General features: G+C 38.2%; 1 protein-coding gene across 11 annotated transcripts in view; it reads left to right on the top strand.

Moving 5' to 3' along the window:
• LTBP1 (latent transforming growth factor beta binding protein 1) overlaps nt 1-27641 on the top strand; it is a 442730-nt gene that overhangs the window by 138566 nt on the left and 276523 nt on the right. For all 11 annotated transcript variants that reach the window (XM_063623691.1, XM_055252600.2, XM_063623686.1 and 8 more), the window contains exon 4: nt 21320-21489. In XM_063623691.1, the coding sequence (XP_063479761.1) occupies nt 21320-21489 (170 nt within the window). The remainder of the gene's footprint in view (nt 1-21319; nt 21490-27641) is intronic.

Raw genomic sequence — 27641 nt, 5'->3', positions numbered from 1 at the left:
AGTCATGATACTTGAGTAGGGTGATTTTGCCCTCCACGTGACATGTGGCAATGTCTGGAGACATTGTTAGTTGTCATGGCTTGGGGGAGGTTCCTACTGGCATCTAGTGGGCAGAGGCCACCAATGCTGCCAATGCATCCTGCAGTGCACAAGATAGCCCCCTACAACAGAGAATTACCTGGCACTAAGTGCCAATAGTGTTGAGGTTGAGAAACGCTGCCCTAGTCACTCATAAAGGTATATTAAAATATTAAGCCAGATAAAAATTGTGTCATTGTACACATCTCATGTTGAATCAGATATTACTAACTAAAGTCTATTAATATGTAGCACATAAGTGAATTTTCTCATTTCTTTATGCTATGGTTCCTGACCTAAATTACTTTTGTTTTTAAAAACTGATGATTTCTGTCAATATCAGGGACACTTTTCATCAATACGTTTATATATTTTAGAAAAGATACCATTTGCTTTTCAAACAGTGCAGTAAACGTATACCTAATGAAGCATTGCTGAGCTGAGCAAGCACTATTACTTGATAAAGTTACAACAGCCACACAAGAATGGAACAACTTGTCTATAGTTTGATCAAAATACACTTAATTAAAATACATTTGATCGGTTTGCTGATATTTATTGAAATGAAACCTAGTTGATGTTATGTGTTTTACATACATTTAACCCTCATTTTATACCTACTAGAGTTTTACATTTAAAAAGAGTTTCTATTTTCTCTGGAAGAATATTATTAATTTCTGCAGCAGAAGAGAGTTGGAAAATTAGGGTAATTCCATTGTTTCATTTACTCTGTCTTTCAGACATTGTGAAATATTTCATATTTGAGTAATTGGAGTGAGTGGGAAAGACTTTGAAGTTATTCTTTGTGTTTATTATCATTGGCTTGAAAGTTGGCCCTTTTTCCTGGACATTTCATGGCACATCATTAACTGACTTGGTGGGATCACAGGTGTTGCCTTTGGTGGACTGCTACTCATAATGGGGATCTGATATATGGTATGCTGAATCTGTCTTCGCGCTTGTGACATTGCTCTTAACTCTTGAGTGCTATCTCAAGTGTAGTTTTTTGTGGTGAAAATTGATGACATTTACTAAATGCCGAGTGTGTATTGGGCACAGTACTAAATGCTATTCGCCATTTCGTTCTCATCACAATGTCATGAGGTAGCTACTATTATGGTTCCCATTTTAGAGATAGGGAAACAGGCTTGGAAAGTTTAAGTGATTTGTCCGTGGTTCTGTAACTAGGGGGTAGGGAGGCTAGAATAGGTCATGTTACCCTGTTGATGATCTTTCAAAGGAGGGGTTGAGGTGGTGGGGTGCTTTGAGTGAGATAGCACACAGAGAGAATTCTGACCTTAACTCTAAAGTCCAACAATAATAAAATAGCAATGAAATATAACTCAACGCCATTTCGTATAGCTCTGCAAGGAGAGGAAGGCACTTGCTGGTAGAGTTGGGTTTAAAAGGATTACCTTGTTGAGTCAGTTTTCCCTCCCCTTGGCTAGCAGTTGGGGCAGAATGTGGAAATACAGATTTGCAGTAATGCGTGTGACCTGAGAGGATGCTGCTTGAGTCAGGCTTGGCGTCCACAGTGTGCACAGACTTCTTCATGCCCCATGCTGCTCTAGTTGTACTTAAGAACCATCTAGGATTGCTATGCCTCTGGGTAGCAGCACTTTTGTGGAGCCTCCCTGTCCGTGTCCAGAAAGCTGTATGAATTGAGGTTTGCCCTGTACTTAATGTGTGTCTACATGTGTGTGTATGTATGTGTGTGCATGCAATGTATGTTTGCATGACTCTCGTTGGTGGTCATGAGGAGTGTGTCATCTCCCATGGACACTTCCTATATTTCTGGTAGCCTCTGGTCCTGTGGGGCTGTAAGTAGGTAATTATTCCTAGTTCTCTCTGGTCTATGAGCAGCTTAAGCATAGATATTGTGTTAATACTAGTAGTAACAGAGACCCTTTGAGTTCTGGTCTCTCTCTGTTTTAATGATGAAGCAACTAAGCCAAAGATGGGTAAATAGTGCCTGAGGATACTCAGCCCATGAGTAGAAGAGCTGAGGTTCCTACATAAGACGGTCCAAGGTCAACATCTGTGCTCTCTTCACTACTCTGTGCTCTCTCTTTTATCTTTGCATCCCTGGCACATGGTAGTTAATCAGTAAGTCTTAGCTGAATAAATGCTGCTTATGAACACTTCTAGGTGGAAATTAAGCATTGCTTTTACCAGAGTATAATGCGGAGTTGTAATATACTCAAGGATGGTGGCAAGCATCCCCTGTACTTGGTGCCGAATCCTCTGACTAATCGTCCAAAGGAAGTTCTGTGTTCTCAGAGCATCTGTCCTATTTGTGTCTCTTGGGTCTGGATTTCCCAGTCTTTAGTCCAGTTTCATAATCTGCCTCCTGAGCTCTTCCAGGGAAACTTTCTGAACTTTTCTTGATGCTGTTTGGAGTTCCACTTGCAGAGTGAATTTTCATTCTGACATTCCTTGATTGGGGCCTCCCCTGTTGCCCTGAGAGGGAGTCCTCACATTACCCCCAGCTCAAGAGACGGCACTGGCCAGGCATGGGGCACCTCTAGCTGTGTGACTGTGGAGAGTGGCCTTTTTACATCTTGAGTTTTTCATCTACAAATTGTGAGGGAAATTACCTACTACAAATTGTAGTAGTAGGTAATCTTGTTCTATAGTTCTTTGCCATTAAAAAAAATTATGGACTCCTTTAACAATCTGCCAAAAACACACCTTGTGCTGTGCGTGCATGTACGCGCGCGCACACACACACACACACACACACACAATTTGTCACAGAATTCCAAGGCACCCAGAGACCCTGCTCACTCAGATCCCGTCCATTTACTAGTTATCTGTATGTAAAGGACCTATTCTTTATTGAGTTCTGTCTGTCTTTGACAGTCTGTGGCATGCCATGATAAAGTTCTTTTTAAAACACCAAGTTTATTGAAAAGATAGTCTTGTGTTATAACTTGTAAAACTCACAAACCTTTCAGCCTGGGCTTTGAAGCAAAAAAGGAAGGTTTAGAATTACAATATAGACTCCCATCAAATAGGTGTTGACAACTCCAGACATTAAGCCTTCTGGTTTATTCCTCACTCCCTGCCTTCTGACTTTTTATCCCATTCTCTCATCATCTGTATTATATACAAACAATGGGATGAATGTTTTTTCTTGGAAGGAATAAATACTGGAAGGATGTTTCATAGGTGGAATTTTAGCCTTAGAGAGAACATCAGTAATTTATCTTCAGTTTTAGTTTAAATGGATTTGAGGAGCTCCTGGATCCCACAGAAGAACTTGAAATCCTCTCTCCCCATTGCTCTCAAACTCTGCATACAGCAGCTGCCTCCAAAAAGTCCCCATTTCCACTACCCTAAATTCTCAAATTCTTCTTACCACCTCTCTTCCTCACCCTCCCAACCTACCTGGACCTATTTTCTGCTAGTATATTTTGTTCTTTAATATACAAATCCCACCTGCCCTCAAGGAACTGATTCATAGACCTGCACTCCTTCCTTTTAGGGGGAATGTTTCAGTCACTTATAATTTCATAAATTCCTTTCATTTCTGTCACAGATGGAGGGGAGGGAACCCAGGGAGTAAGAGACCACCCCAAAGAGCATCCACTCTATTAGAAGACCATGTGGCACCCACACGAACTCCAGCAGACATTTTCTGAAGTGGAACGTATCTTTCAACAAACTAGCATTTTGTTCATAACATTCTAAGCAGTCCTTGGTGTATTTGAATGAAGCTTTTGTTTCGCTTACATGTATTTTCAAAGGGAAATAAGTGAGTAAAATAAAATATTTGATTTACAGCGGTTAAGATGGTTAAATGCAAACGTTTTTGGCTTGCCCCTCTTTCCCCTCCATATTGTTTTCCCCTGCTCTCCCTCCTATTCAGTGAGATAGCCTGTTGTTCAGGGATTCTAGTGGGATTTTATTTACTGCCTGGTGGAAACAGTTGAAAAAAAATTACACAATTGGAACAATTCAAGGATTTTGAAACATTCTCTTGGCAGTTTTTTTTTTCTTTTTTTGGCAACTAGGATACGCCTGCTCAAAACATTTTTAATGTTTTACCTTCATGGGCTCCGCATTTGCCAGTGTAAATGTTTTCAAATTGTTCTCTTGATTTCATTCTTAAGACTCTAGGCAATGAATATAACATATGTATATATGTACGCACACGTGTATGTACATATATGTGTGTATATATAAAGAGAAATTACTCGTTTCTTTGGTTTAAAAATACAATGTTTTCTTGCAAAGAGAAATCATAATTGTGAAGCTACAGTTATCAGAAGCCAGCTAATTGCATTCCACTGAGAACTATTAGAGTCATATACAGTAATGATGATGATGATTATCATCATCATCATCTCAAAACTTGCCTTGGCATTCATAAGAAATCTCATGATAGCAATATATTTTAGAAATGTGGACATAACTAGTTCTTTTTATTTTCTTTTTAACATTTCAACAAAGTGGGACTTAGAACTTAGCATTTCCTGGGTCCTACATAAGTAATTTAATGTGAAACTTAAAGATGTAAAAAGAGATTTTAACAGGATAAATGGGTTCTGGCAATACAAGGTAGTGGGTTAGTAATGTAAGTTAATGATATATAACTTTCAATAAAGCTTTTAGAGTTTTTCATATTTGCAGACTATTTACAATTTTTTTTTGTTAATAGTTCTGCAAAACAACTTGTTTGGAATAAAATAATTTTGTGTCTCTTCTTCAATGACATAAGAAGGTTAAATTAGCCCAATCATGCAAAGCAGTGAGAGAGTCAAAATTTAGGGGATCACTGTTTCAGTTTCCTTCTTCCCTTAAGATTTTTGTCTCTGATACTTTTTTTTTTTTAATTTTAAATTTTTGCTGTATCTAGGAGACCTAATGTAAGATATTGGAACAAGCAGTTGTCTCTAGACTTGTTTCTGCCATTGTTGACATTTACTTAATTTTTTGATGTTGCATAAGTTATTTAATCTCTTTGGCAATCAGTTTCCTCACCTGTAGAATGAGGAGATTGGACTAGGTCATTTTCTAAGTCCCTTTTAGCTGCCTGAACACTGCTTTTCATCGGTGAAGTTACAACTGGCCTTCTTCAAGAATGTAGAGTACTAGACCATTATCACATGAGTTACAGATAAGGTCTGGGGAATTACATAAAGTCATTTACTGTAACTGGCTTGCAGTACTCTGTGAGTACCACATAATAATGCTATTTTATTATTCAGTGTGTTAGAGGTTACAGATTCCCCAGTTGCTAGAGATGTGATGAATCCCCTTGGCCTTGGCAAACAGACTGCTTTCATGAGTTGCACTGCACATGATTATAAACCCAATGGCTTTCTGAGCTAATGTGCAAGGTAATGCCATCTTCCAAATGAAAAAAAGTTGCATTTACCCATTCCTCTAACGAGAACATATTTCTCTTCACTTTAAAAATAACTCCATTACCAAATGTAAATATGCATAATGAGATGGAATTATTTCCAAATTTATACGCTATATAGTTTTTCTAGTGTAAGTAAACTGTTGCTATGAAACCAAAAACTAAGAACTTTACTGCCCCTTTTGTAGTCTAATTACTTAAAAATTAACAAAGAATGGTTTTATTCTGTGCTTTTTTTAAAGCAAGAAAATATATATCAGTATATAACAATAGTGATATTGAATAAAGGAAATGTGTTTTTAAGATATAGATTGGTCAAAGTTTTCTTATCAGACTAATGGCACTACAGATAACAATTATAAACTCTGAACAAAATATAAAGTGAACTATTTGAAGGCATTTGAGAACAATAAAAAGCAGACTGAAATTGGAGGGACATTAACTAAAGAAAGAAGGGACCCCCAAACATCTATGTATAAACTCTGCCCAAATTTCCTCACTTATCCTGGGGAGACTCCAAAGTTCCTAGTGAAGAGCTGAAAGAACTGAGCTATTACACACTATAGAGGAAAGATAATTTGGAGTTTGAATCTAGCCAAGTAACTGCCTGGGCAACAAAATAATCAACATTATTTAGAGTAAGACAGTCTCCACAACATAATATTCATGATATACTGTACCTAATAATAACCATGAGAAGAAAAGGAAATTTGACTCATAGTCAAGAGATAAAACAGTCAGTAGAAAACAGCTCTAAGATGACTGAAGATGTTGGATTAGTGCATTAAGACTTAAAAAGCATATATATAAATATGCCCAAGGACTTAAAATATGATCTTAATGAAACAAAAGATGGGGTAATTTTTAATAGAAAAATAGAAAACATTAAAAAACAGGTGGAAGTTTGAAAGGGTAAGTGACCTTGAAGATAGATCAATATTAATTATTTAATCTAGAAAACAGAAAAATTATTAAAGAAAAATGAATAAAATCTCAGTGCTGTTGAAGTAATGTCATGTAATTTAACATATATGTAATTGTAGTCTCAGAAGGTAAGAAGAGAGCAAATGTAACATGAAAAATGTTTAAAGAGATAGTATTAGACAGTCTTGCAGATTAGGTGAAAAACATAAAGTTAGAGATCAAAGAAGCTCAGTAAACCCCAGGCAAGATTAATAAAAAGGAAACCACACCTAGGCACTGCATAATAAAACAACTGAAAACCAAAGATAAAGGAAAATCTTGAGAGCAGCCAGAGTCATAAGACATATTACATAGATTGGAACAATAGTACAAATGATCACTTCTCATCAGGTACAAAGCAGGTCATAAAATGGTGGAATGACATTTTTAAAGTGCTAGGAAGTAAACTATCTATACTCAGAATTCTGTATCCAAAGAAAAATCCTCCAAAAATGAAGGTGAAGTAAGATATTTTCATAAAAATGAAAATGGAGACAATTTGTTGTAGCACGTCTCTACAGCAGGAATTTCTGAAGGGATTTCTTTAGGCTTGAGGAGAAGGACACCAGATGGGAACTCAATATAATAGAGTGGTGTGGCGTTTATTACAAACATAGATGTAATATATGTAAAAATATAAGAGTTTTGCAACAAATGCTGTTGGGATCTCAAGAATTGTGAGTTCTGCCAACCTATTATCCTGACAAGAATGACAACAGGATCATTGGTGGCAATTTTAATGGTGCTTTGTAGTTTTCAGAGTTTTTAAAGTGTATGTTGGTTCATTCTTAGAGTCATTCTCACAGGATTATTTGGGAGAAGAATTTAGCAGATGATGTTGTGAAAATCCACTTGTAAGAGAATGGAAAGGAATTGGTGATGATGGGTGTAGGTAGATCACATATGAGAGTGACAGAAAGTAGCAGAGCACAGTGGTACATGATTTTAGTTCTAGCTATTCAGAAGGCTGAGGCAGGAGGATCACTTGAGGCCAGGAGTTCAAGGCCAGCCTAGGCAATGTAGTGAGACCCTCATCTCTTTAAAACAAATCAAAACAAAAAAGGAGAAAATGATAGCAGGTGGTGGTGGTGGTTTTCTATCTGAGAAGTCCTGCTCTGATAACTTGGTGACTCTTACAGGGTAGAAGGAGTGGGGATGGAAGGGAGAGGAAGATACTGATAAACCCAATCCTAGTAGAAACAATGGCTCTAGTCATTGTTTCTATAGAATCATATATGCCTACAGATTCTATAGAATCATATTTGCCTATAGATTCTGTAATGAAAACTTTCTTGAAGGAGTCTTGATGTTAAAAATTATTCTGCTTAAATGTACACACCATGGTCTCTAAACTTTTAAATTGCGTATGTTCATCAGCTGAAATGTTTCAGTATTACCCTATATATGCATCTTTTAAGGCAATATATTAATACTAGAAAGCATCCTAAAAATAGTTCAAGTGGATGAAATAACATAACTACAGATAAAATAAAAGTCAATATGTAAAGTTCTAGTATTTTTCTCTTGTATCCCAGCATTGTATTTTGTACTCTTCGGGTATGGTGCCTAGTTTGAAGACCACTGCAGTGACAATCAAGTGGGATCATTGGAGTTATTTTGTTTCTGATCATCTGTTTATGCACTTACTTATGAAATACACATATCATTTTACACCATTGGAATACCATGTTTTTTAAAAAATCATAGACATCGTTAAAATTCAATTTTATTTTGTTTTTTAGCTTTTCCCACTTTATAATGGTACCACTCTCCTTCACAAATAAGTAGTATTAATAATGTGGTAGATAACCTGTGTTTTTCTTCTGTCTATATAATTATCTTTAACTTTTGATTGCTTAATAAACAATAAGGATATAGTATATTAATGTTTCTACACCTTGATTTTCTCACTTAAAATACAGCATAGAAGTTCCTCCCTAGCATTGACAGGATTCATTTTTAATGGTTATATAGTACTCCATTTTGTAAATGTGCTGATTTATTGAACGAATCTTCTGTTAATGAATATTTAGTTTCTGGTAATTTTTCTTTTTGCTGTTATAAACAGTCATTCAATAACCATGTTAAATATATCTCCTTACATACTAGACTATTATTTCTTAAAGAATGTGATTAGTAGGTCAATGAGTACATCAGTTTTTGATTTAACTTTTTACAGATTGGTTTCCAAAGTCTGTTACAATTCTTGTTTCTATTAGGGATTCCAGAGTATACTTCTCCCCCCACTTTACATCCCCATCAGCAATAGTTCTTTTAAGAAAAATTGTTTGCTAATTAATTAGCAAGGTGAGTGCAAATGTAATCTTGTTATGTTTGCCTTTTCCTCAGTACTGGTGTGAGTGGGCATTGTTTCATATATCACAGATTTATTTAGTGAATTTCATATATCATATTTAGTGAATTTCATATATCACAGATTTATTTAGTGAATTTCATATATCACAGAATTTCATATATCACAGATTTATTTAGTGAATAAATTTAGTGAATTTCATATATCACAGAATTTCATATATCACATATATCACATATATATTTCATGTATCACATTTATCACATATATCACAGAATTTCATATATCACAGATTTATTTAGTGAATTGCTTATTCATATCCTTTGTCCATTTTCCTATTGGGCTTTGTTTTATTTGCACTGAATCACCAATTTGTCTTGTTATCACTTTGTGGGAAACTTCTGTATCTTATGCCCTGATTTTTCTTGTGCATTGCAGATATTTTTCAAGTATATTATTTAACTATTAACTTTATGGTGTCTTTTTATATATAAATGATTTTGTTCTGAGAAAGAGCCTCCCTGTGTTGCCCAGGCTGAGTGCAGTGGTGCAATCTCGGCTCACTGCAACTTCTGCCTCCTGAGTTCTAGTGATTCCCCTGCCTCAGCCTCCTGAGCAGCTTGGACTTGTACAGGCGCATGCCACCACGCCCAGCGAATTTTGTATTTTTTTTTTTTTTTTTAGTAGAGACGGTGTTTCACCACATTGGCCAGGCTGGTCTTGAACTCCTGACCTCAGGTGATCCGCCCACCTTGGCCTTCCAAAGTGCTAAGATTACAGGTGTGAGCCACCGCACCTGGCCCACAAATGATTTTTACTTTATAAAGTCAATATATTTTTTCTGAAAGTCAAACTTGAATTACTTGCTTAGAAATTCCAATGCAAAGTAGGGCAACTAGCCTCAGAGCAAGGCTCTCCTGGTATATATGGGAACTGTAGAGGCACCACCTTCACCATGTTCTCTGAACAGACCTACCAAGTTGCGGCTTAAATTGGGTACATACCCAACTGAAGTTTAGCTATGAGTCCTGTTGTTCTAGTATAAGAAGATTTACTTGTTCAGATTTTGCAGCTTCTCATATAATTTTGTACTTGTGCTCCAGACATATTGAAATAAGCCGTATATTTTTTTTCTCCAGATATATGGGCTTTAGGGGAAAAAAAACCCTCCAACATTTTCAGCAGTGTTAGAGGATCTTGCAGGTCTTGTAGGGCAGTAGATATTTTGTTTCAGCTGGATCAAGCCCTAAAAGGGGATTGGAACAGATGTTTGAATTTGGTTAAATGCTTTCAATATTTATTACTTAGGTGACCTAGTTTAGCAGCAATTGTAATAGAAAAAAAACAAGGCCATTTGAGAAAAACAGAGTTTATTGCATTCACCTTAAAAATTGAAAGAATTTTCCCTTTTTATTTAGTTTATTTTATTTAGCTTGAATGTGGGAAAATAAAACCCTGAGAGATTCTCTTCCTAATTTGAACAGATATCTACTTGTATATTACATTTAAAAAATTTTCCTGTATGAAATATTTTTTTGGTGTGACTGGAGAACACTTTTGGAGCTACAGTTCTTGATGTGCTGGCTGAACTCTGAAAGCTGGAGGACTATAGAGATATCTCATAGAGTCCTATACTTCATAAATGAAGAGACTGAGACTTAGAGGAATTTAGTAACGTTTGAGTTAGGGCTCTCAGAGATTCAGCAGCATGGGCAGATGGATGATTTGAGTTTCCAAGATCCCGTGTAGTACTGTTTATTCTTCCCCTGTGTTGAGCACCATGTGCCACGTGGATGCCTGTCCTGGAGAAGACACAGAGTCCTTGACTCTGTGGGTGCCTCTCAGAGTGCTTTAGTGTCAGGAAGGTGCTGGCTAGTAAGAGGGAAAATTGTGAAAGAACAACTTCTCTGACATCTTCCCACTACCTTTTCCATTCTTCTAGGCTTAAAGGTCACAAGGGGGAATAGATAACATTAGCATCCGAAACCAAAATCTATGACTGTCTCTTGCTTCCATTAGGGTGCGAGGTGGAGAGCTGAATAAAACAATCGTGTAAATCAACTGCTACAGCAGTGCAGTGGGAGAAGAATCTGGGGAGTGAGCAAAATTAGGCAGGAAAGTTCTCCCAGGAAAGTGGATAAAGGTTATGTCTGACATCTGGCAAACTGGATGTTAATTCCTCACAATGCGATAAGAGGAGCATCACTGGAGAGCATAACATGTTCCGGCTACAGAGGCTGACAGCTCATGTTGTGGTTCATGGGAACAGCTAAGTGAAGAGTGCGAGAGTACAGGAGGAGTAAAAATGAAGTTGATAACATGTGGGATAGAAGTATATACCTAGCTGCTACTCCAGAATTGGCATCTCAAATGGTTACCTAAAAGGGGATAAAGACATATTTGAAATTGGCTGAGATGAACAAGACTTGTCACTGTGTCATCCAGAAATATGAAGGGAGGGGCGGGGGGGGGGGGCAAGAAACCCAGCTTCTTTTTCCCTCATTCACTGTGGTACCTGACTTTTTTTTTTTTTTTTTTTTTAAGGAATCTAGGGTATAATTGCCTCTTTTATATAGTTTTTTTAAAATTTTTGTAAAGTATATGTAATGTAAAACTTGCCATCTTAACCATTTTCACTGTACAGTTCATGGGAGTACATTCAATGTGCTGTGCAACCATCACTACTTTCTGTTTCCAGAACTTTTCATCACCCCAAGGAGAAACTTTACCTATTAAACAGTAATTCTCTCTCTCTCTCCCCCAACCCCGGTGATAACCTCTACTCTATTTTCTGTCTATAAATTTGCCTATTTTAGAGACCTCATAGAAGTGGAATCAAATCATACAGCATTTGTCCTTTTATGTCTGTCTTATTTCACTTAGCATGATGTTTTCAAGGTTCATCTGTGTTGTAGCCTGTGTTAGAGTTTCAGTTCTTTTTAGGATTAGGTAGTATTCCATTGCATGGACAAACCACATTTTGTTTGTTCCTTTGTCCCAGGACATTTGGGTTGTAGATTCTGCCTTTTGGCTGTTATGAATAACGCTGCAGTGAACAGTGGAACATAAGTATGTTTGAGACCCTGCTTTCAGTGCTTAGGAGAAGAATTGCCAGATGATATGGTAATTCTGTGCTTAATAGCTTTTTGAAAAGCTGCAAAACTGATTTTTCATAGTGGTTGTAGTGCTAGGTTCCTTGACTCTCACAAACTCATTAGATACTAAGAGTGTGAACAGCTGACCCTAGGATTGCTGAATGGGACTTTGCAAATTCTGAGCTCATTGTTTACAAATAACTTCAAAAAACATTTTTAAATGAAGCTTATATTTAATGAAACTTTAAAAAGTAAGCTTTGCTTTTTTTCTCAACTGTGCACTTAGGCAGTCTTTGAATAGAAATCTAATATTGTCAGAGGGATGAAATTCTGTTTTTGTTTGGTCCTTATTGGAAGAGGAGTGAAAGAATCGAATATCAGGTATTGTGCTAGATATTTTCACCCATCATAAAAAAAAATCACTCTTCCTCATTGTTTTCACATTAACTTTGTGAGGCAATGTTATTACCCTTATATCACTGTGAGGAAGTTGAGGTAATTCTTCCCTTCCTTCCCATGATAAGTGGTAGAGCTCAGATTTGGTTCTTAGAATTCAGTTGAAAAGTCTCGTGATTCGCATTTCCCCAATAGGCTAGGAGCTTTAATTATTCAACTGTTTACATTTTGAATTTTTTTTTTGGATTGTGTTAGTTAGGTTTTCTCTGGCCCTTGTTAGTTTAGATAAATAGGAGGTGGCTGCAATTTCTTTTTAATTTGGTTTTAGGTAAGCTCTCCTGAGTAACCAAATGTAGTAGCTCATTTTTTGAGGAACTCAGGACTTTAGTTATTAACAATATTTCTTTCAATGGTTGCTTGTTAAATAACTTAGTTCAAGGTTTTGATGATTTCGGTGTACTGTGCTTTTCAGAATTTTTGAATACAGTTACCTCATTCTTTGCAGATAGGATATCTGCTTTTTTAGCATGTAGCTTTGATAATTAAACATAGAAGAGAAGAGGATATGACTTGTGTCCAGGCAACTTGAGTATAGGGCCACCTCTCTGGCCTAATGGGGCATCCAGAGGACACATTTGGAGGTTGTGCAGTTTTGATCTCCTCCTTCTCTAGGGTCGAAATTTCTGTGTGCCTGGCCCCATCATCTCTATAAACCTGTCTGGCATTGGCTCTTCATATCTGTTATAATAGTTTGGTGATAGTAGCCCATGTTTAGAGCACTATTTTTTAACCATGGAACTATTGACATATTGGGCCAGATACTTTTTCTATTGGGGTGGGGGGCTGTCCTGTGCATTATAGGATATTTAGTGGCATCCCTGGCTTTTCCCCCACTAGATGCCAGTCTGCCATCTCTAAGTCTTGACACTTAAAAATGTCTCCAGACATTGCCAAGTGTCCCTGAGAAGCAAATACAGCCCCTGGTTAAGAACCACTGGTAAAGGAAGATTTGGAATTACTTGGTTGTGTTGATCATGCTTATTAATGACCATTACTAAAAATCCCTTATTTTCTGTATTTTTTCCCTCAAATATCTACCTTCTTTCGTTTTAATTCCTCAATCCCTTTTGTCTCTTTCATCTCATTTAGTCTAAGACAACTTTTATTGGTCTTTCCCTTATATTTTCATTTCTCCCATTTTCATGACTTTGTGTTTGCTTGTTTCATTTTACTTTTTCTGTATTTTTCTGGCATACTCTGGTTTTCCCTTATTCTTTACTGGCAGTCTGTATATGCTGTTTGTATGCACTGTCTGTATGCACAGTCTGTATGCCGAATGCACAGTCTATACGTTGTATGCACTGTCTGTAAGCTGTATGCACTGTCTGTATGCAGTCTGTATGCTGTATGCACTGTCTGTATGCACAATCTGTAATCCTCTGTATGCACTGTCTGTATGCTGTATGCACTGTGTATGCACAGTCTGTATGCTGTATTCACTGTCTCTGCATAGTCTGTATGCTGTATGCACTGTCTGTATGCACAGTCTCTATGTTGTATACAGTCTGTATGCTGTATGCATTGCCTGTATGTATAGTCTGTATGTTGTGTGCACTGTCTGTATGCATAATCTGTATGCTGTATGCACTGTTTGTATGTACAGTCTCTATGCTGTATGCACTGTCTGTATGCACAATCTCTATGTTGTATACACAGTCTGTATGTATAGTCTGTATGCTGTATGCACTGTCTCTATGCAGTCTCTGTGTTGTATATATAGTCTGTATGCTGTATGCGCTGTCTGTATGCACAGTCTCTATGTTGTATACACAGTCTTTATGCTGTATGCATTGTCTGTATGGATAGTCTGTATGCTGTATGCATTGTCTGTATGCATATTTTGTATGCTGTATGCACCGTCTGTATGCATAGTCTGTATGCTGTATGCATTGTCTGTATGCATATTTTGTATGCTGTATGCACCGTCTGTATGCATAGTCTGTATGCTGTATGCATTGTCTGTATGTTCTTCCCTTTAGTTTCTTCATCAGCAGCCTGTTACCTCCTAATTCTGTTTTGGTCTGATAGGTAATTCCATATGGATGGGGTCATGGACCGTAAATCCTCGTCTCCCTTTACGTGTGTGGGTGTGTGTGTGTGTGTGTGTTATGTTGCCATGTGGCATCTTCGTAATAGTTTGCTTATTCTTTGCGATTCCCTATGTGCATATTGCCCTTGAGCAGTCTCCGGGGGGAAGAGGTTTGCTGCATCAAATCATAGCTGACACTTTAATTTACTTGAATGCCCATCCTCCTTGTTGAGTAGCATTCACCCATCCTTGTCAACAACTTGAAGGCAGGCGGGGTGCAATTGATCACTTGAATTTTGTGGAGAAGAACTGGCCCTGGCAGCCTGAAGGTGACCCCTGCACCTTCCTCCCGAATCCCTGTTTCCTCTTCTGCTTTTTCTTACTCCTGATTTTAAAACTAAGGACCCTCAACACAGGGGAACGGGTTAGATTGTGTTGGACTGGACTTCTGTGGGAAACTTTTTGCGGCCTATTGGGGGTTCCTTTCTGTGAGGTCCAAAGCCGTTTTCTTAACTGGAAAGGGCCTTGTGTTCTGCCAGATCCTCCCACCCTCTCCGCAGGTCAAATAATGGATTTAGTAGAAATATGGAAAAGTTTAGTCCGTCTGTGCGCCAAAAATTGCCACTAGGAAGGCAGCAGTGTAAACAGTGTGTGACTAATTCTTTCTTTTAAGGAAAGCAGTTTTATGTGATTGTTTCCCTGCTGCTTACAAAGATACAGAGGTTTCCGCAGATTCAAGTCTTCAGTTGGCCAGCCAGACCCCAGCCTCTGGCCTGTTTCTCTTGTTCTTTCTTTTCTGTGTGTCAGTAGTATCTCCCCATCACTTAATATGCAGTCATATTTTGGCTCCTACCATTCCTAACACCACACTGTTGATTTCTCTGGCCCTTGTTAGTTTAGATTAGTGACCTTCAACCAAACCCAGCGGCCTTTCCTAATTTCTTATTCCTTTGGTTTTCTGCAGCAATTTGCAGGTGATCCTCTCCGGCTTCCTCCTAGAAACTTTCTTCCACTTACCATTTTTGAACTGACTTGATTCTTGTTTTTCTCCTCTTCTGACTTTTTTGTCCTCCTATATTCTCTTTATGTCCCTACCATTAAGTGTGAGTATCCTCCAAGACTGTGTGGCTCCCTGTTGTTTTTCCTGAAACATTTTTGCATTTGAAGATGTTGGCCTCTCCTAGAATGTCACTATTCGTAAACTCAGAGACTTTTCCCTAACCTCTCCTTAGAGATCTACCCCGCATTTCGGTTTCTAAACTAACATAATCATTCTTGCCCTCTCATAGAGTGGCCCTTTCTTCTGACAGACATGACTTGGCACACCTCATTGCACTTACTTTTCCCCTCGGCTTTGAACCGAAAATATCCTTCCAGTGGGCTTGAAACCTTCAAGTTGTTGGAATCCTTCCCTGGCTGTCCCCACCTCTTTGCGGATTTGATCCTCAAGTCCTATTAGTTCTTCTTATAGTTACCTCCATTATGGTCCCTTCTCGATTTATTCACGTTAGATGTTGTCTAAAATGTCTTGCTCTAGTAGATGAAGACTTAGCTTATTTACTTCACCCCCTGTCCACCAGCCTTCCTCCCAAAGTCATTATAGACACACTGGGAAATACTGAGGATTCACATCCAGACCATCACAAGAAAGTGAGCATCCCAATAAAGCAAGTCACATGAATATTTTGATTTCCAAGTACATATGAAAGTTATGTTTACACTATACCTTAGTCTATTAAGTGTGTAATAGCATTATGTCTAAAAAACAATGTACATTAATTGTTTAAAAATTGAAATTAATTTTTAAATTAAAATGTAAAAATACCTTACTGCTCAAAAATGCTAATGATCATCTGAGACTTCAAATCATATGTGATCTTCTGCTTTTTTTTTTTTTTTTTTTTTTTGAGACAGAGTCTTACTCTGTTGCCCAGGCTGGAGTGCAGTGGCATGATCTTGGCTCATTGCAACCTCCACCTCCTGGGTTGAAGTGATTCTTGTGCCTCAACTTCCCGAGTAGCTGGGGTTACAGATGGCACCACACCTGGCTAATTTTTGTATTTTTAGTAAAGATGGGGTTTTATCATGTTGGCTAGGCTGGTCTTGAACTTGTGACCTCAGGTGATCCACCCACCTTGGCCTCCCAAAGTGCTGGGACTACAGACTTGAGCTATGGTGCCCGGCCCCATAATCTTTTTGCTGGTAGAGAGTCTTGCCTTGATGTTGGTATCTGCTGACTGATCAAGGTGGTGGGTGCTGAAGGTTGGGGTGACTTTGGCAATTTTGTAAAATAAGACAACAGTGAAGTTTGTCACATCAATTGACTCTTCCTTTCATGAAAGATTTCTCTGTAGCATGCAATGCTGTTTGATAGCATTTTACGCACAATAGAACTGCTTCCAAAATGAAAGTCAGTCCTCTCAAATCCTGCTGCTGCTTTATCAACTAAGTTTATGTAATATTAGAAATCCCTGGTTGTCATTTCAACAATGTTCACAGCATCTTCAGCAGGAGCAGATTCCATCTCAAGAAACCATGTTTCTTTGCTCATCTATAAGAAGCAGTTCTTCATCTCTTCAAGTCTGATCATGAGATTATAGCAGTCCAGTCACATCTTCAGGCTCCACTTGTAACTTTCATTCTCTTGCTGCTGTTTCCACCACATCTGCAGTGACTTCCACTGAAGTCTTGAACTTTTGACCTTTGGGTCATCCATGAGAGTTGGAATCAACTTCTTACAAATTCTTATTAATGTTGATATTTGGACCTCCTCCGATGAATCACAAGTGTTCTAGTGGCATATAGAATGGCAAATCCTTTCCAGGTGTTTTTCAATTTACTTTGCCCAGATCCATCAGAGCAATCACTATCTATGGCAGCTGGAGCCTTAAGCAATGCATTTCTTAGATAGTAAGACTTGAAAGTCAAAATGACTGCTTTATTTATGGGCTACAGAATGGATGTTGTGTTAGCAGGCACCAAAAAAGTTAACTTTTTTATACATCTCATTCAGAGCTCTTAGGTGACCAGGTGGATTGTTAATGAGCAGTACTATTTTGAAAGGAATTTTTTTTTTTTTTCCTGAAAAGTAGGTCTTAACAGTAGGGTTAAAATATTTAGTAAACCATGCTGCAAACACACGTGCTGTCATCCAGGCTATGTTGTTGTAGAGCACAGGCAGAGTAGGTTTAGCATAATTCTCAAGAGCCCTAGGATTTTTGGAATGGTAAATGAGCATTGGCTTCAACTTAAAGTCATCAGCCACCAACAAAAGTCAGCCTGTCCTTTGAAGCTTTGAAGTCAGGCATTGACTTCTTCTCCCTTGCTTGAGTTGGGGAAAACAGTTGTCTTCATATATAGGCTTTCAATTGAGGTAACACTGTTCAGCCCTACTTCTCATTTTCACCCTCTACATTACTTGGCTTAAGTATTCTGAGCCTTTATGTGGTCCCCTGTGACGACTGCTTCCTCTGTGTCTGTACTCCTTCAGAGTGACTCCTGACCAGTGCACTTGAACTCACCGGGTTGTAGCCCATTAGGGAACTCATGAAGTCATGAAATACATGTAGTGGCTCAAGATTATATGAAAAGAATAGCTTAGAAGAGAACATGTCAGGGTGCCCTGCACATCATAAGGGTAAACACTGTTTTGTAAAATTTGTTTTAGTTATACCAAAACGCAGACATAAATGTAGATATGTATTCGATCTCCATGTAAAATGTACTTTTTACCGTGGGTTGAGGTGAAAGAAGTTAGAAAAATATTTTTTAAGGCCATGGCTTGCTTCACCCTGTTACAATAGTCAGTGTTTCTCGGTGCACTTTGAATCTCTTACAGATTTGTTGAAATGTCTCTTGTGTGTTTATTAATGGATGATATGAAACATATTTACTAAGCTGTGTAGAACAGGTCTGGATCAATCAGAAGGGATGCTGGAGCAGAGACCCTGAGTTCTCCAGCTCTGTCAAATGTTAACTCTTTATAGGATTGAGGAGATGTCTTAGGGGGCCCAGTGGATGGGACAGGGAGATCCACCAGTGGAGGGGCACTTAGGGCATTGGGATAGTAGCTCTTCATCAGTACAGAGTATTTAAATATTTTAAACCACTAGTGTGGCTGTACACTTGCATAACAGCTAAAATGAACCCTGGATTTATATCTTTTTAATTTCTTACCTGTAACTTTAAGGGTATCTTTGGAGGAAGGGGAAATATATGGGTGCCCCCGCCAACCACTTTGAACCAGAATCCCTGCAGTTTGTAATCTAATTTTCTCTTTGAAAATTTAGTCCCCCACTTTGAAAAATTACAGTTACATTGCTATGACTAATTTGATGTTCACTGGTGATAGTAAAGCTTTTTTTTTCTGAGAAGAGGGAAGGGAGGAGGAAATCCCAATTTAAATGGAGAGAGACTTTTTCCCGAAATACTCGGGGTAACAGAAGGAAAGGAAGAAGTAAAGAGGATATATATTTGTAAGACTGCAAGGCGGTCTGAAGTGGAAATAACTGTGAATAATGAAATTAGAGGAAAAAGTGGACGCCAACCATGAAGCAGAAAGTGAGGAAGAGAGCGTAGGATAGTGATTCCACATAATGCTGGTAGGATGAGTAATGGGACCGTCTCCTCTACTTGCCTCAGCAGGGGTCCTGTCCATGGCCTTGCCTCTGTCTCTGTGGGGCTGTGGGACAGAGGGACATCAGCCTGTGGGGTACCTGTGTCCGCACCCCTGTCATGGGGGGAAGTGGGGGCAGCTGTGTGTAGCTCCATATTTGCAATGTGTTTGTAACTTGAGGAATATGTAGACAGTAGTGGCACTTTACTGATTTCCTTAAGTTAGTGATGGCTGAGGGCTGTTAACTTAAGTTCTAGACCTAGTACAGCTTGGTTTTACCTTGTTTGTTTATTACATTTCTGTTACATTCAGGGAAAAAGGGCCCTTCCACATGTATGCTTTCTGCTTATTTCTTGTCCTGCTTCCTCAATTCAGAGGGGGGACAAGAGACAACCTCAAGTAGAAGGCAGACCCCATACTCTTACCTTTCTGGCTGTGGTTGGGGCACGAATTAGGTGCAGTAGCCCAAGGTCTCCTGGAAAACTGGGTTTTCCTTTCCTGAATAGGAGCTAGCCTGTACATCTCTCAGCGGGTCAGAGTAGCATGGCGACAGGGTAGCAGCATGGCTGGAGGGCAAATTGCTTCCGAGATGCGGAGGATTCCTCTTTCCAAGAGGCTGATAGAAGAGACTTGTGGTTCTTATCAGTCACTACCAGATGTGTCCAGCTGTTTCACTTGCTGCTCTATCCCAACCAAACACACTTAATGTCAAAACAACACTTACATCATCAAAACAAAAGTGTTCACAATGTTAAGCCTCAGGCTTTTAGTAATTTAGTCATTAGTCTGGTGACAAAGGGAGTGCCCTTGCGTGGTACTGCATCTGGGAAAATCCAGGCCCAAAATAGATTTTCCAGGCTTTTCTGAGACCACAGGGTTTAAAGGGGTAGATCCAGATTACTGACTTAAGAGGGAAGCAGCCTAATTCTAGCCTCTTCTATTCCTTTATCTCTCATGAATGCCTTTTCCCACAGAATAGCTCATTCACCAGCTCCAATGAGAATGAATCCGATAGAGTGAGACTATTCAAGTTTCTTCTACTGCTTTTGATATGAGACATTGTATGGTGGTGTTTTAGGTGGCTTGACAATTTGCCTTTTGCACTGACTGCCATGGCGTCATTTCTTCCCCTTATTCAGATAGTCCCTTCTTAGGGTCAGTATTTTGGGTCAGATTACATTAGAGAGCATGTTCCCTTCTAAAAGCTCAGGTTGCTGCAAAACTGCACTGTCCTAACAATTTCAGTAGCAATTTTGCATATTCTGGAATTAGTTGGTATATCTTCTTTATATTTTTCATTCCTCTTCCTCAGGGAATAACTGAATCTGGGCAGAGGCTTATTTTAAAATATGAATTAGATGCAGTGGAAGAGAACTGTCACAGAAAACAAGGGTTGGGCCAGGAGGGTGAGCACATAGTAATCATGTTGAGAAGTTCCCAGAAGTCTTGACTGGCGCTATTAAAAAGATAATGAGAGTATAATTATAAAACATTTAACTCAAATAGTACAATTTATGTCATTATGAGACACAGCATAAAAAATTGTTTCCCTAAAGCGGCATCATAATTTATATTTCAAAAGGGAATTAAAATTATTATTTTTTTAGTTTGCATTTGTTCAGATTTTTACAATCACTTTTTTCTCAGCTCAGTGTCGCAGAGATTCTGCAGTACAGATTAGGTAACTGAGGCTTAAAGAGATTAACCAGCTAACCTTTAGCATTAGGCAGAGTTAGAAGGTCCCACTGTATCATACAGGCTTTAATTGTTTATGATTGATTTTGCTTAACTAATACAAGGTGGGGATTTCTTTCATAATTCCCTTCCTGTACTTTCTTCCCTATTTCCCCCCTTCCCATTTCCAGTGCTGCACTCTTACTAAATATATACCTATCTGTGTAAACATGTTTGTCTTTTTTCCCTTTTTAGAGATGGGGTCTTACTCTTGTCATCCAGGCCGGAGTGCAGTGGTGCAGTCATAGTTCACTCCAGCCTCAAACTCCTGGGCTTGAGTGATCCTCCCATCTCAGCCTCCTGAGTAGCTAGGACTACAGTCATGCACCATCTTTTTCTTAAATATAAATGCCATGTTTTTGTGTGAAGGCTTATGGCACTTGTGCTCTGAATCTTCTGATAAAAGTTACCTGTGATCACGTGTTTATCATTACGCTTCTTAACTAGACGGGATCTTTTTCGTGAAGGACGCTTCTGAGGGTAAGCCATCATTTACCTACTTGTATGTCATGAGTGGTCAGCGACAGTATTTGAAGGAAAAAAATGAGCCTTGCTTGGAATTGATGCTCCTTTCTACATTTAACTCATTTCTTATCCTTTCCTTATTAGCTGACTTTTAAAAGCCCATTATTTAATTCCTTCTCTTTATTTTGTTTCTTCCCAGAGTGACTCCTCTTTCTTCCCAGAGTGTGATGATTCACCACGGCCAGACCCAGGAATATGTGCTCAAGCCCAAGTACTTTCCAGCCCAGAAGGGGATTTTGGGAGAGCAGTCCACTGAAGGTTCTTTCCCTTTAAGATATGTGCAGGATCAAGTTGCGGCACCTTTTCAGCGTGAGTATGGTCTTATCAACCATTTTCCTAAGTTATGGTATCCGATATTGGAAACACTTTGTTCAGTGTAGATGGCTTTAATGTGTCACGGTAAATAAAATTCAAGAGTCACTAAAAAATCCACATTGGTTCCTAAAACAACCAGACAGCAGAAATTTAGCATGGTTTCCTTCTTCTGAGGAAAAGCAGTTTTTCCTGGATTTTGGAAATAAATCTGAAGTGACCTGCCTGTCATTCTGTTTCTGCAAGACGGCTTCATGTCTAAGACATATTTGCTCTAATTTTGGGTCCAGTCATATGTCTGACATGTTTACATTGATGAAATATTTTCTTTAGTAAGCTAGCCAGGACTCGTGCCTTGTGAAACGTCTGAAATGTCCTGCATAGCTCTCTGAGGTTCTCCTATAGTGGATATTTTTACATTATAAGACTTATCTAGTTTTTAATGTATCAAGCAGCTGGCGTGGCAGATTTTTCTGAATTTGTAAAACACTATTGTATCAGTGGCTAGCGTGGTTAATATCTCGCTATGTGGGAAGCTCAAGGACAAGGCCTGGTTCAAAGGGTGGGGAATGTGATGATTTGTGGTTTAGGTATTACAGAGTGTCTGCTGGCAGCATCTGGAGAAAACGTTCTGGAGTAAGGCACAGCCCATCCAAAGGCGAGAGCTAGACACACGCTCTCGTTCCAGCAGCTTCCTGCCCTGTCACGTGTTGACTGATTGCCTGCACCATAGGTAATGAAAGAGAATGCCAGTTGTGAGGTGGGAAAAGGACCATCTTTCACCACTGGGAATAGTATGAAGAGTTGAGATACAGTTTTTACTACTGTTTGGCACTAGTGAAGTCCATATTTGTTGTGGCTTTGGTTCCCTACACCCACTCCATCTCCCCGTTTCTGTACTGAATTTAAGTGATTGACTCTTCCCTCAGAATTGGTCATTTAACAAAAAGAGTATCTAACAGCAGGTTTGTTTATCCACTTTTTGTCTTTTGAGAAAGTCCTGCTCAGTGACTGGTGGCTAGACCCCAGAACAATAGTTTGGTATGGTTTATTGGGATGTTGAGGAAAGTGAGTCCTGGGGATCTTAGGGAAGAATACAGAAACCATTTAGATCATTAGGAAAAAAATCACTTCCAAGTCACTTGCAAAAGAATAGATGCATCTATTTGATTCTTAAAAATCCTTTGATATTAGTACTTAAAGAGCCGTTTCTCTTATGTGAATATTTCTTGAGTATATATATAATATTTTTCTAATACTAATTTTAAAAATTAAGTAAAAAATGTACTTCTTATTTCCTTGGGGTTTTATATAGATGACAATTTTTTTTAAAAGATCTCCCAAATCAGAGTGTGATGGGAAGAGAGTTTTTAAAGTTTATGATTATACTGATAAGAGAAGAGAATTCTGAATTATCTGGAGGTATCAGGAAAAGATGGTTAGAGAACACTGGTATTAAGACTAGAGACTAGACTGTGGTTTTGATTTGTTTTCTGTGATTTGTTATTGGAGTGAAAATTCCCACTGTGTGTGTATTCCCGCACTCGTGTGTATATGTGTATTTTAAACTCGCAAATCTTGGTTGAACTGTGTTCTGAAAGATGAAATTATATTTTAGAAGAATGTGAAGATAAGTTTCTTATCTGTTCTGTCCATATCTTTCCCACTCATCCTGTTTAAGTATATTTTCTACATAGTAAGGAGCTAGTAAAAGAACGTAGACTAATATACATTATCACAGTGATGGTGTTCTGTGCTCAGACCCCCTAAAAGATGGCTGTTGTTCAGAAAGAAACTCAGGAATTAACTGAAAGAGTTAAGCATGTAGGGAAGACAAGAAGGGAGATGTGGCTATTTTTGCGGAGGCCAGAGCTCTACCGAGAGCTGGAGGGCTAGTTGGAAAGTTTTTGAAAGAGGTAATTTAGCAGGACCATGAAGGATGCCGAAATGGCAAAATGGCGTAAGAACCACAAAAGATGATTAAAACTGGAAAGGAGGTACAAGTAATAGGAAGGACCTAAACATACTGTCTCTGCATACTCCTGTTCTGTGGTAGGTAAAAGAGGAGGCTCCAAGGAAGCTTTACATGGAACAGAAAGGAAGGAAAAGTTAGTCAGAGAAGTCTGAGGAAAAGCAGAAGCTTCTAGCATCTTCATTTTCATATTGACAGAAGAGATCAAATGCAAACATTAATTTTTTATTGTGCTGAAAGATTTGAAGGTCAAACAGAAGCTGATAGTTCTGATTCTTTAGAAAAATAGAAGATACTAAGATCATTTGAGCATGATGTATCTTGGAGTGAAATTGAAGAAGTGAGGTATGTCATTGTAGTCTACTGCCATTACTTTTGAGAAGCTACGAGAACTAGAGAAGAGGTTGAGGACTAGAGGTTGGCAATAACAAGTGTAATCTTCTCCCTTTAAAAGTGATTAAAAAGGGGGTCTACAGTAATGACCAGTTGGTATGTTTAATATTGATATATTACAAGAGCAATAATAATAATGCATACTGTGAGCTCTAAGCACTGTGCAACTTTTAGCTCATAATAGGAGACAGTAGTCCACAAGCCCAAGGGAATAAGGATTTGCTCTCGACACTTGGTAAAAGAACAATTGTTTTGAATAAGGAGGAAAGAGATGAGAATGGAGGTGATGGATTTAGTAAAGTAAAATACATTAATGTGTCAAATGCAGCACTCTCCAGATAAAACATTACAGATAGAGAGAAACTAACCAAGTTGCTAGTGAGGTGCTTTCTTTTGGGAGGGATGACTATTTTATGGGATTTTCCCAGAGTTTTGATAATACAATTCACCATCCCTGTCCAATGTGTACATACTACTTTTCCTAATTTGATTCTGTATATTTACCAGTCTTCTTAGTCACTTTCTAGGTAACTTGACATCCTATGTTGAGTGTTCTCTGGTCATTGGTAAAGGATATCTCTTTTTTTTTCCAGCTTCTTTTCAAAGTTCATCCGTGTTGTAGCATGTCTCAGTATCTTACTCCTTTTTATGGCTGAGTAATACTCCCACATTGTATAGAGATATATATCTCAGTTTGTTTATCCATTCATCAGTTGATGGACATTTGGGGTTGTTCCCACTCTCTTGGCTATTATGAATAATGGAGTGCAGTGGCATGATCTCAGCTCACCACAACCTCTGCCTCCCAGGCTTAAGCGATTCTCCTGCCTCAGCCTCCCGGGTAGCTGGGATTACAGGTGCGTGCCACTACTGCCCAGCTAGTTTTTGTATTTTTAGTAGAGACAGGGTTTCACCATGTTGGCCAGGCTAGTCTCAAACTCCTGACCTCAAGTGATCCACCCACTTCGGCCTCGCCAAGTGCTGGGATTACAGGCATGAGCCACCGTGCCCGGCCGGTAAAGGATATCTCTAGTGATAAATTAATAACTTGTGGTGTTCTGCTTTATTTGTTGACCTTTAAAGAATTTGATTTGCATCAGTATCATCTAGAGCAGGGATTGGCAAACTTTTAGGGAGTACTTTAGACTTTGTGAGCCAATAGGCAAATCGAGGATCTTAGGTAGATATTTATATAGCTATTTAAAATGTATTTATTAAACGTGTAAATATCATTCTTACCTCTCAGGTTGTAGATCAGGTGGCTGGATTTGGCTCATGGTCTATAGTTTGCTAATTCTTGATCTAGAGACTCACAGTCTCTCAATCCACTGAAAACATCTAGATATTGGACCTGATTGTTTGGTGCCTGGAACGTGACAAAAGCGGCCCAGAGGCCCTGCCTCTAGCAGCTGTCCTTCATTCTCAGTGTCCCCACCAACCCCCACCCTCCAGAGCATGACAATTCTTAGATACATTTCCACTTAGTTTGAAGGCACCCAGAAAAGCATGAACTACCAGGAAACTGCTTGTGTTAGATAAGTCTAGTTTCTTTTAATTTTAGAATAATGGGCCACACAGCAATTGGGAAAGGAATGGGATGTTACTCCTGGTTGCTTATAGAAAACATTTTGATATTGGTGGAAATATTTTTATGGGATGAACCAGTCCCAGCCATATCACAACACAGTATCACATTAAGATACTGCATGAGTTTCTCAAAAAAGTTAAATATAGAGTTATCATATAACCCAGCAATTCCACACCTAGCTATATATCCAAAAGAATTGAAAACATACGTTCGCACAAAAACTTGTACACGAATGTTCATAGCAACATTATTTGTAATAGCCAAGAGAGTGGGAACAACCCCAAATGTCCATCAGCTGATGAAGGGATAAACAAACTGAGATATCTATCTATCTATCTATCTATCTATCTATCTATCTATCTATCATCTATCTATCTATCTATATAGATATACACACACATATGTATACACAAATACACACACACACACACACACATATATATATACACACAATGTAGGAGTATTACTCAGCCATAAAAAGGAATAAGATTGATACATGCTACAACATGGATGAACTTTGAAAACAAGCTGAGTGAAAGAATCTAGACACAAAAGAATCCAGACTACATGCTATATGAGTCCATTTCTATAAGATGTCCAGAGTAGGAAAATCCACAGACACGGAAAGAAGATTAGCAGTTGCCAGGGACAGGGGAGAGTAGGAATAGGGAATAGTTATTTATAGGTAAGGGGTTTCTTTTGGGGTGATGAAAATGTTCTGGGATTAGGTGGTCATGCTGGTTGCACAACCTGAAAACACTAAAAATAAACTGAATTATACACTTAAGGGTGAATTCTGTGGCATGTGAATCATATCTCAATTTAAAATAACAAATATTTATGAAAAATTATTGCCAAGTAGGTAGTTATGAGACTCAGTTTCAGCTCCAAGGAACTGAGCTCATAAGCTCTCAGAAGTCTAAGGATGGTGTGGGGTAGGGGTAGAGGTCTGCTTTATACAGTGTTTTCATTGGTGACTTGTAGGAAAGAATTCAGTATGTAAACCAAATTCTATTGTGTTTAGTTTAGTATTTTTTTTAACCCAGAGGAAGAAAATGGAAATGACATAACATTTGGAAGACCATCTTATAAAAATGGTCAGCCAAGATTAGAATAGCACATGTTCAGGAGCAAACCCAAGTAACTCACACAAAAAGAGATTAGTTTGACACAACTTGCTAGAAAAAGTCCTTGAGGGTATAATAAGTGTCTACATCATACTATGTGCTGTCGTAGTAAAAATGATACAGAATACTTTATAATATTAAAGCCAGCAAATAATATTTTAAGTACAGTCTATGGTGGAAAGAGATGTATTTATCATCAGGGTTATAAGACACCAAAGGACTTGCTACGATTGTAGAGCTACTTATAAAGGAGATCTTTAGGATGGGCGCAATGGCCATGTAACTGACATGGTTCCCTAGACAACTGGTTTCCAGACTGTGCAAAGATCTAAAAGATTAGGGAAGCTCCAATTTAAGCATTTGCCTCCTTAGTCCCTTTTTCTACTACATAACTTTAATATTTGGAATGATTTAGGAATTTGAACTTCTCTAAATTGGATTTCTTATTGCTGATTCCAGTTGTCGTTCTCTCAAGATGGGCTTAGGTTTTAAATAGGTTACTTATATTTCAAAGTCATCTAAAGTTTTAGTTCTTTAAATTCAACAAAGCAGAAATTTTACATTTTAGGAATGGCAGATATCATGTTTTATACAGTAACTTCTTAAAGGTTTTTAAACAGATATAGCTCAGGCTCTTAAAAAAACGTACCAATTTATCTCCTGATGTGCTAATGTGGGGGAGAAAGAGAGAGAGAAGTGACTGGCATTTGCAAACACATAGTACTGTTAAATTGAAAATAAAGAAAAAAAAGAAAAGTAAGGACAAGCCTACTGTTTACTTAAAGTGTTAAACAATTTCAGGAAAGGCAGATGTCATGTTTTATACAGTAACTTCTTAAAAATCTTTAAACAGATATAACTCAGGCTCTTAAAAAAATGGCCTAGTTGTCATCTGATGTGCTAACATAGGGGAGAGAGAGAGAGAAATGACTGGCATTTCCAAACACATAGTACCACTAAATTGCAAAAAAAAAAAAAAAAAAGGAAAGGAAAAGTGAGGTCAAGTCCACTTTTTACTTAAAGTTTTAAACCTAACGTTTTTTGTTTAAATAAGCAACTGTAGAAGTGA

Source organism: Symphalangus syndactylus, chromosome 18, assembly GCF_028878055.3.
Source record: "Symphalangus syndactylus isolate Jambi chromosome 18, NHGRI_mSymSyn1-v2.1_pri, whole genome shotgun sequence".
NCBI classification, from domain to species: Eukaryota; Metazoa; Chordata; class Mammalia; order Primates; family Hylobatidae; genus Symphalangus; species Symphalangus syndactylus.
The sequence above is the reverse complement of the archived record's forward strand: the minus strand, read 5'-3'. Positions and strand labels throughout refer to the sequence as shown.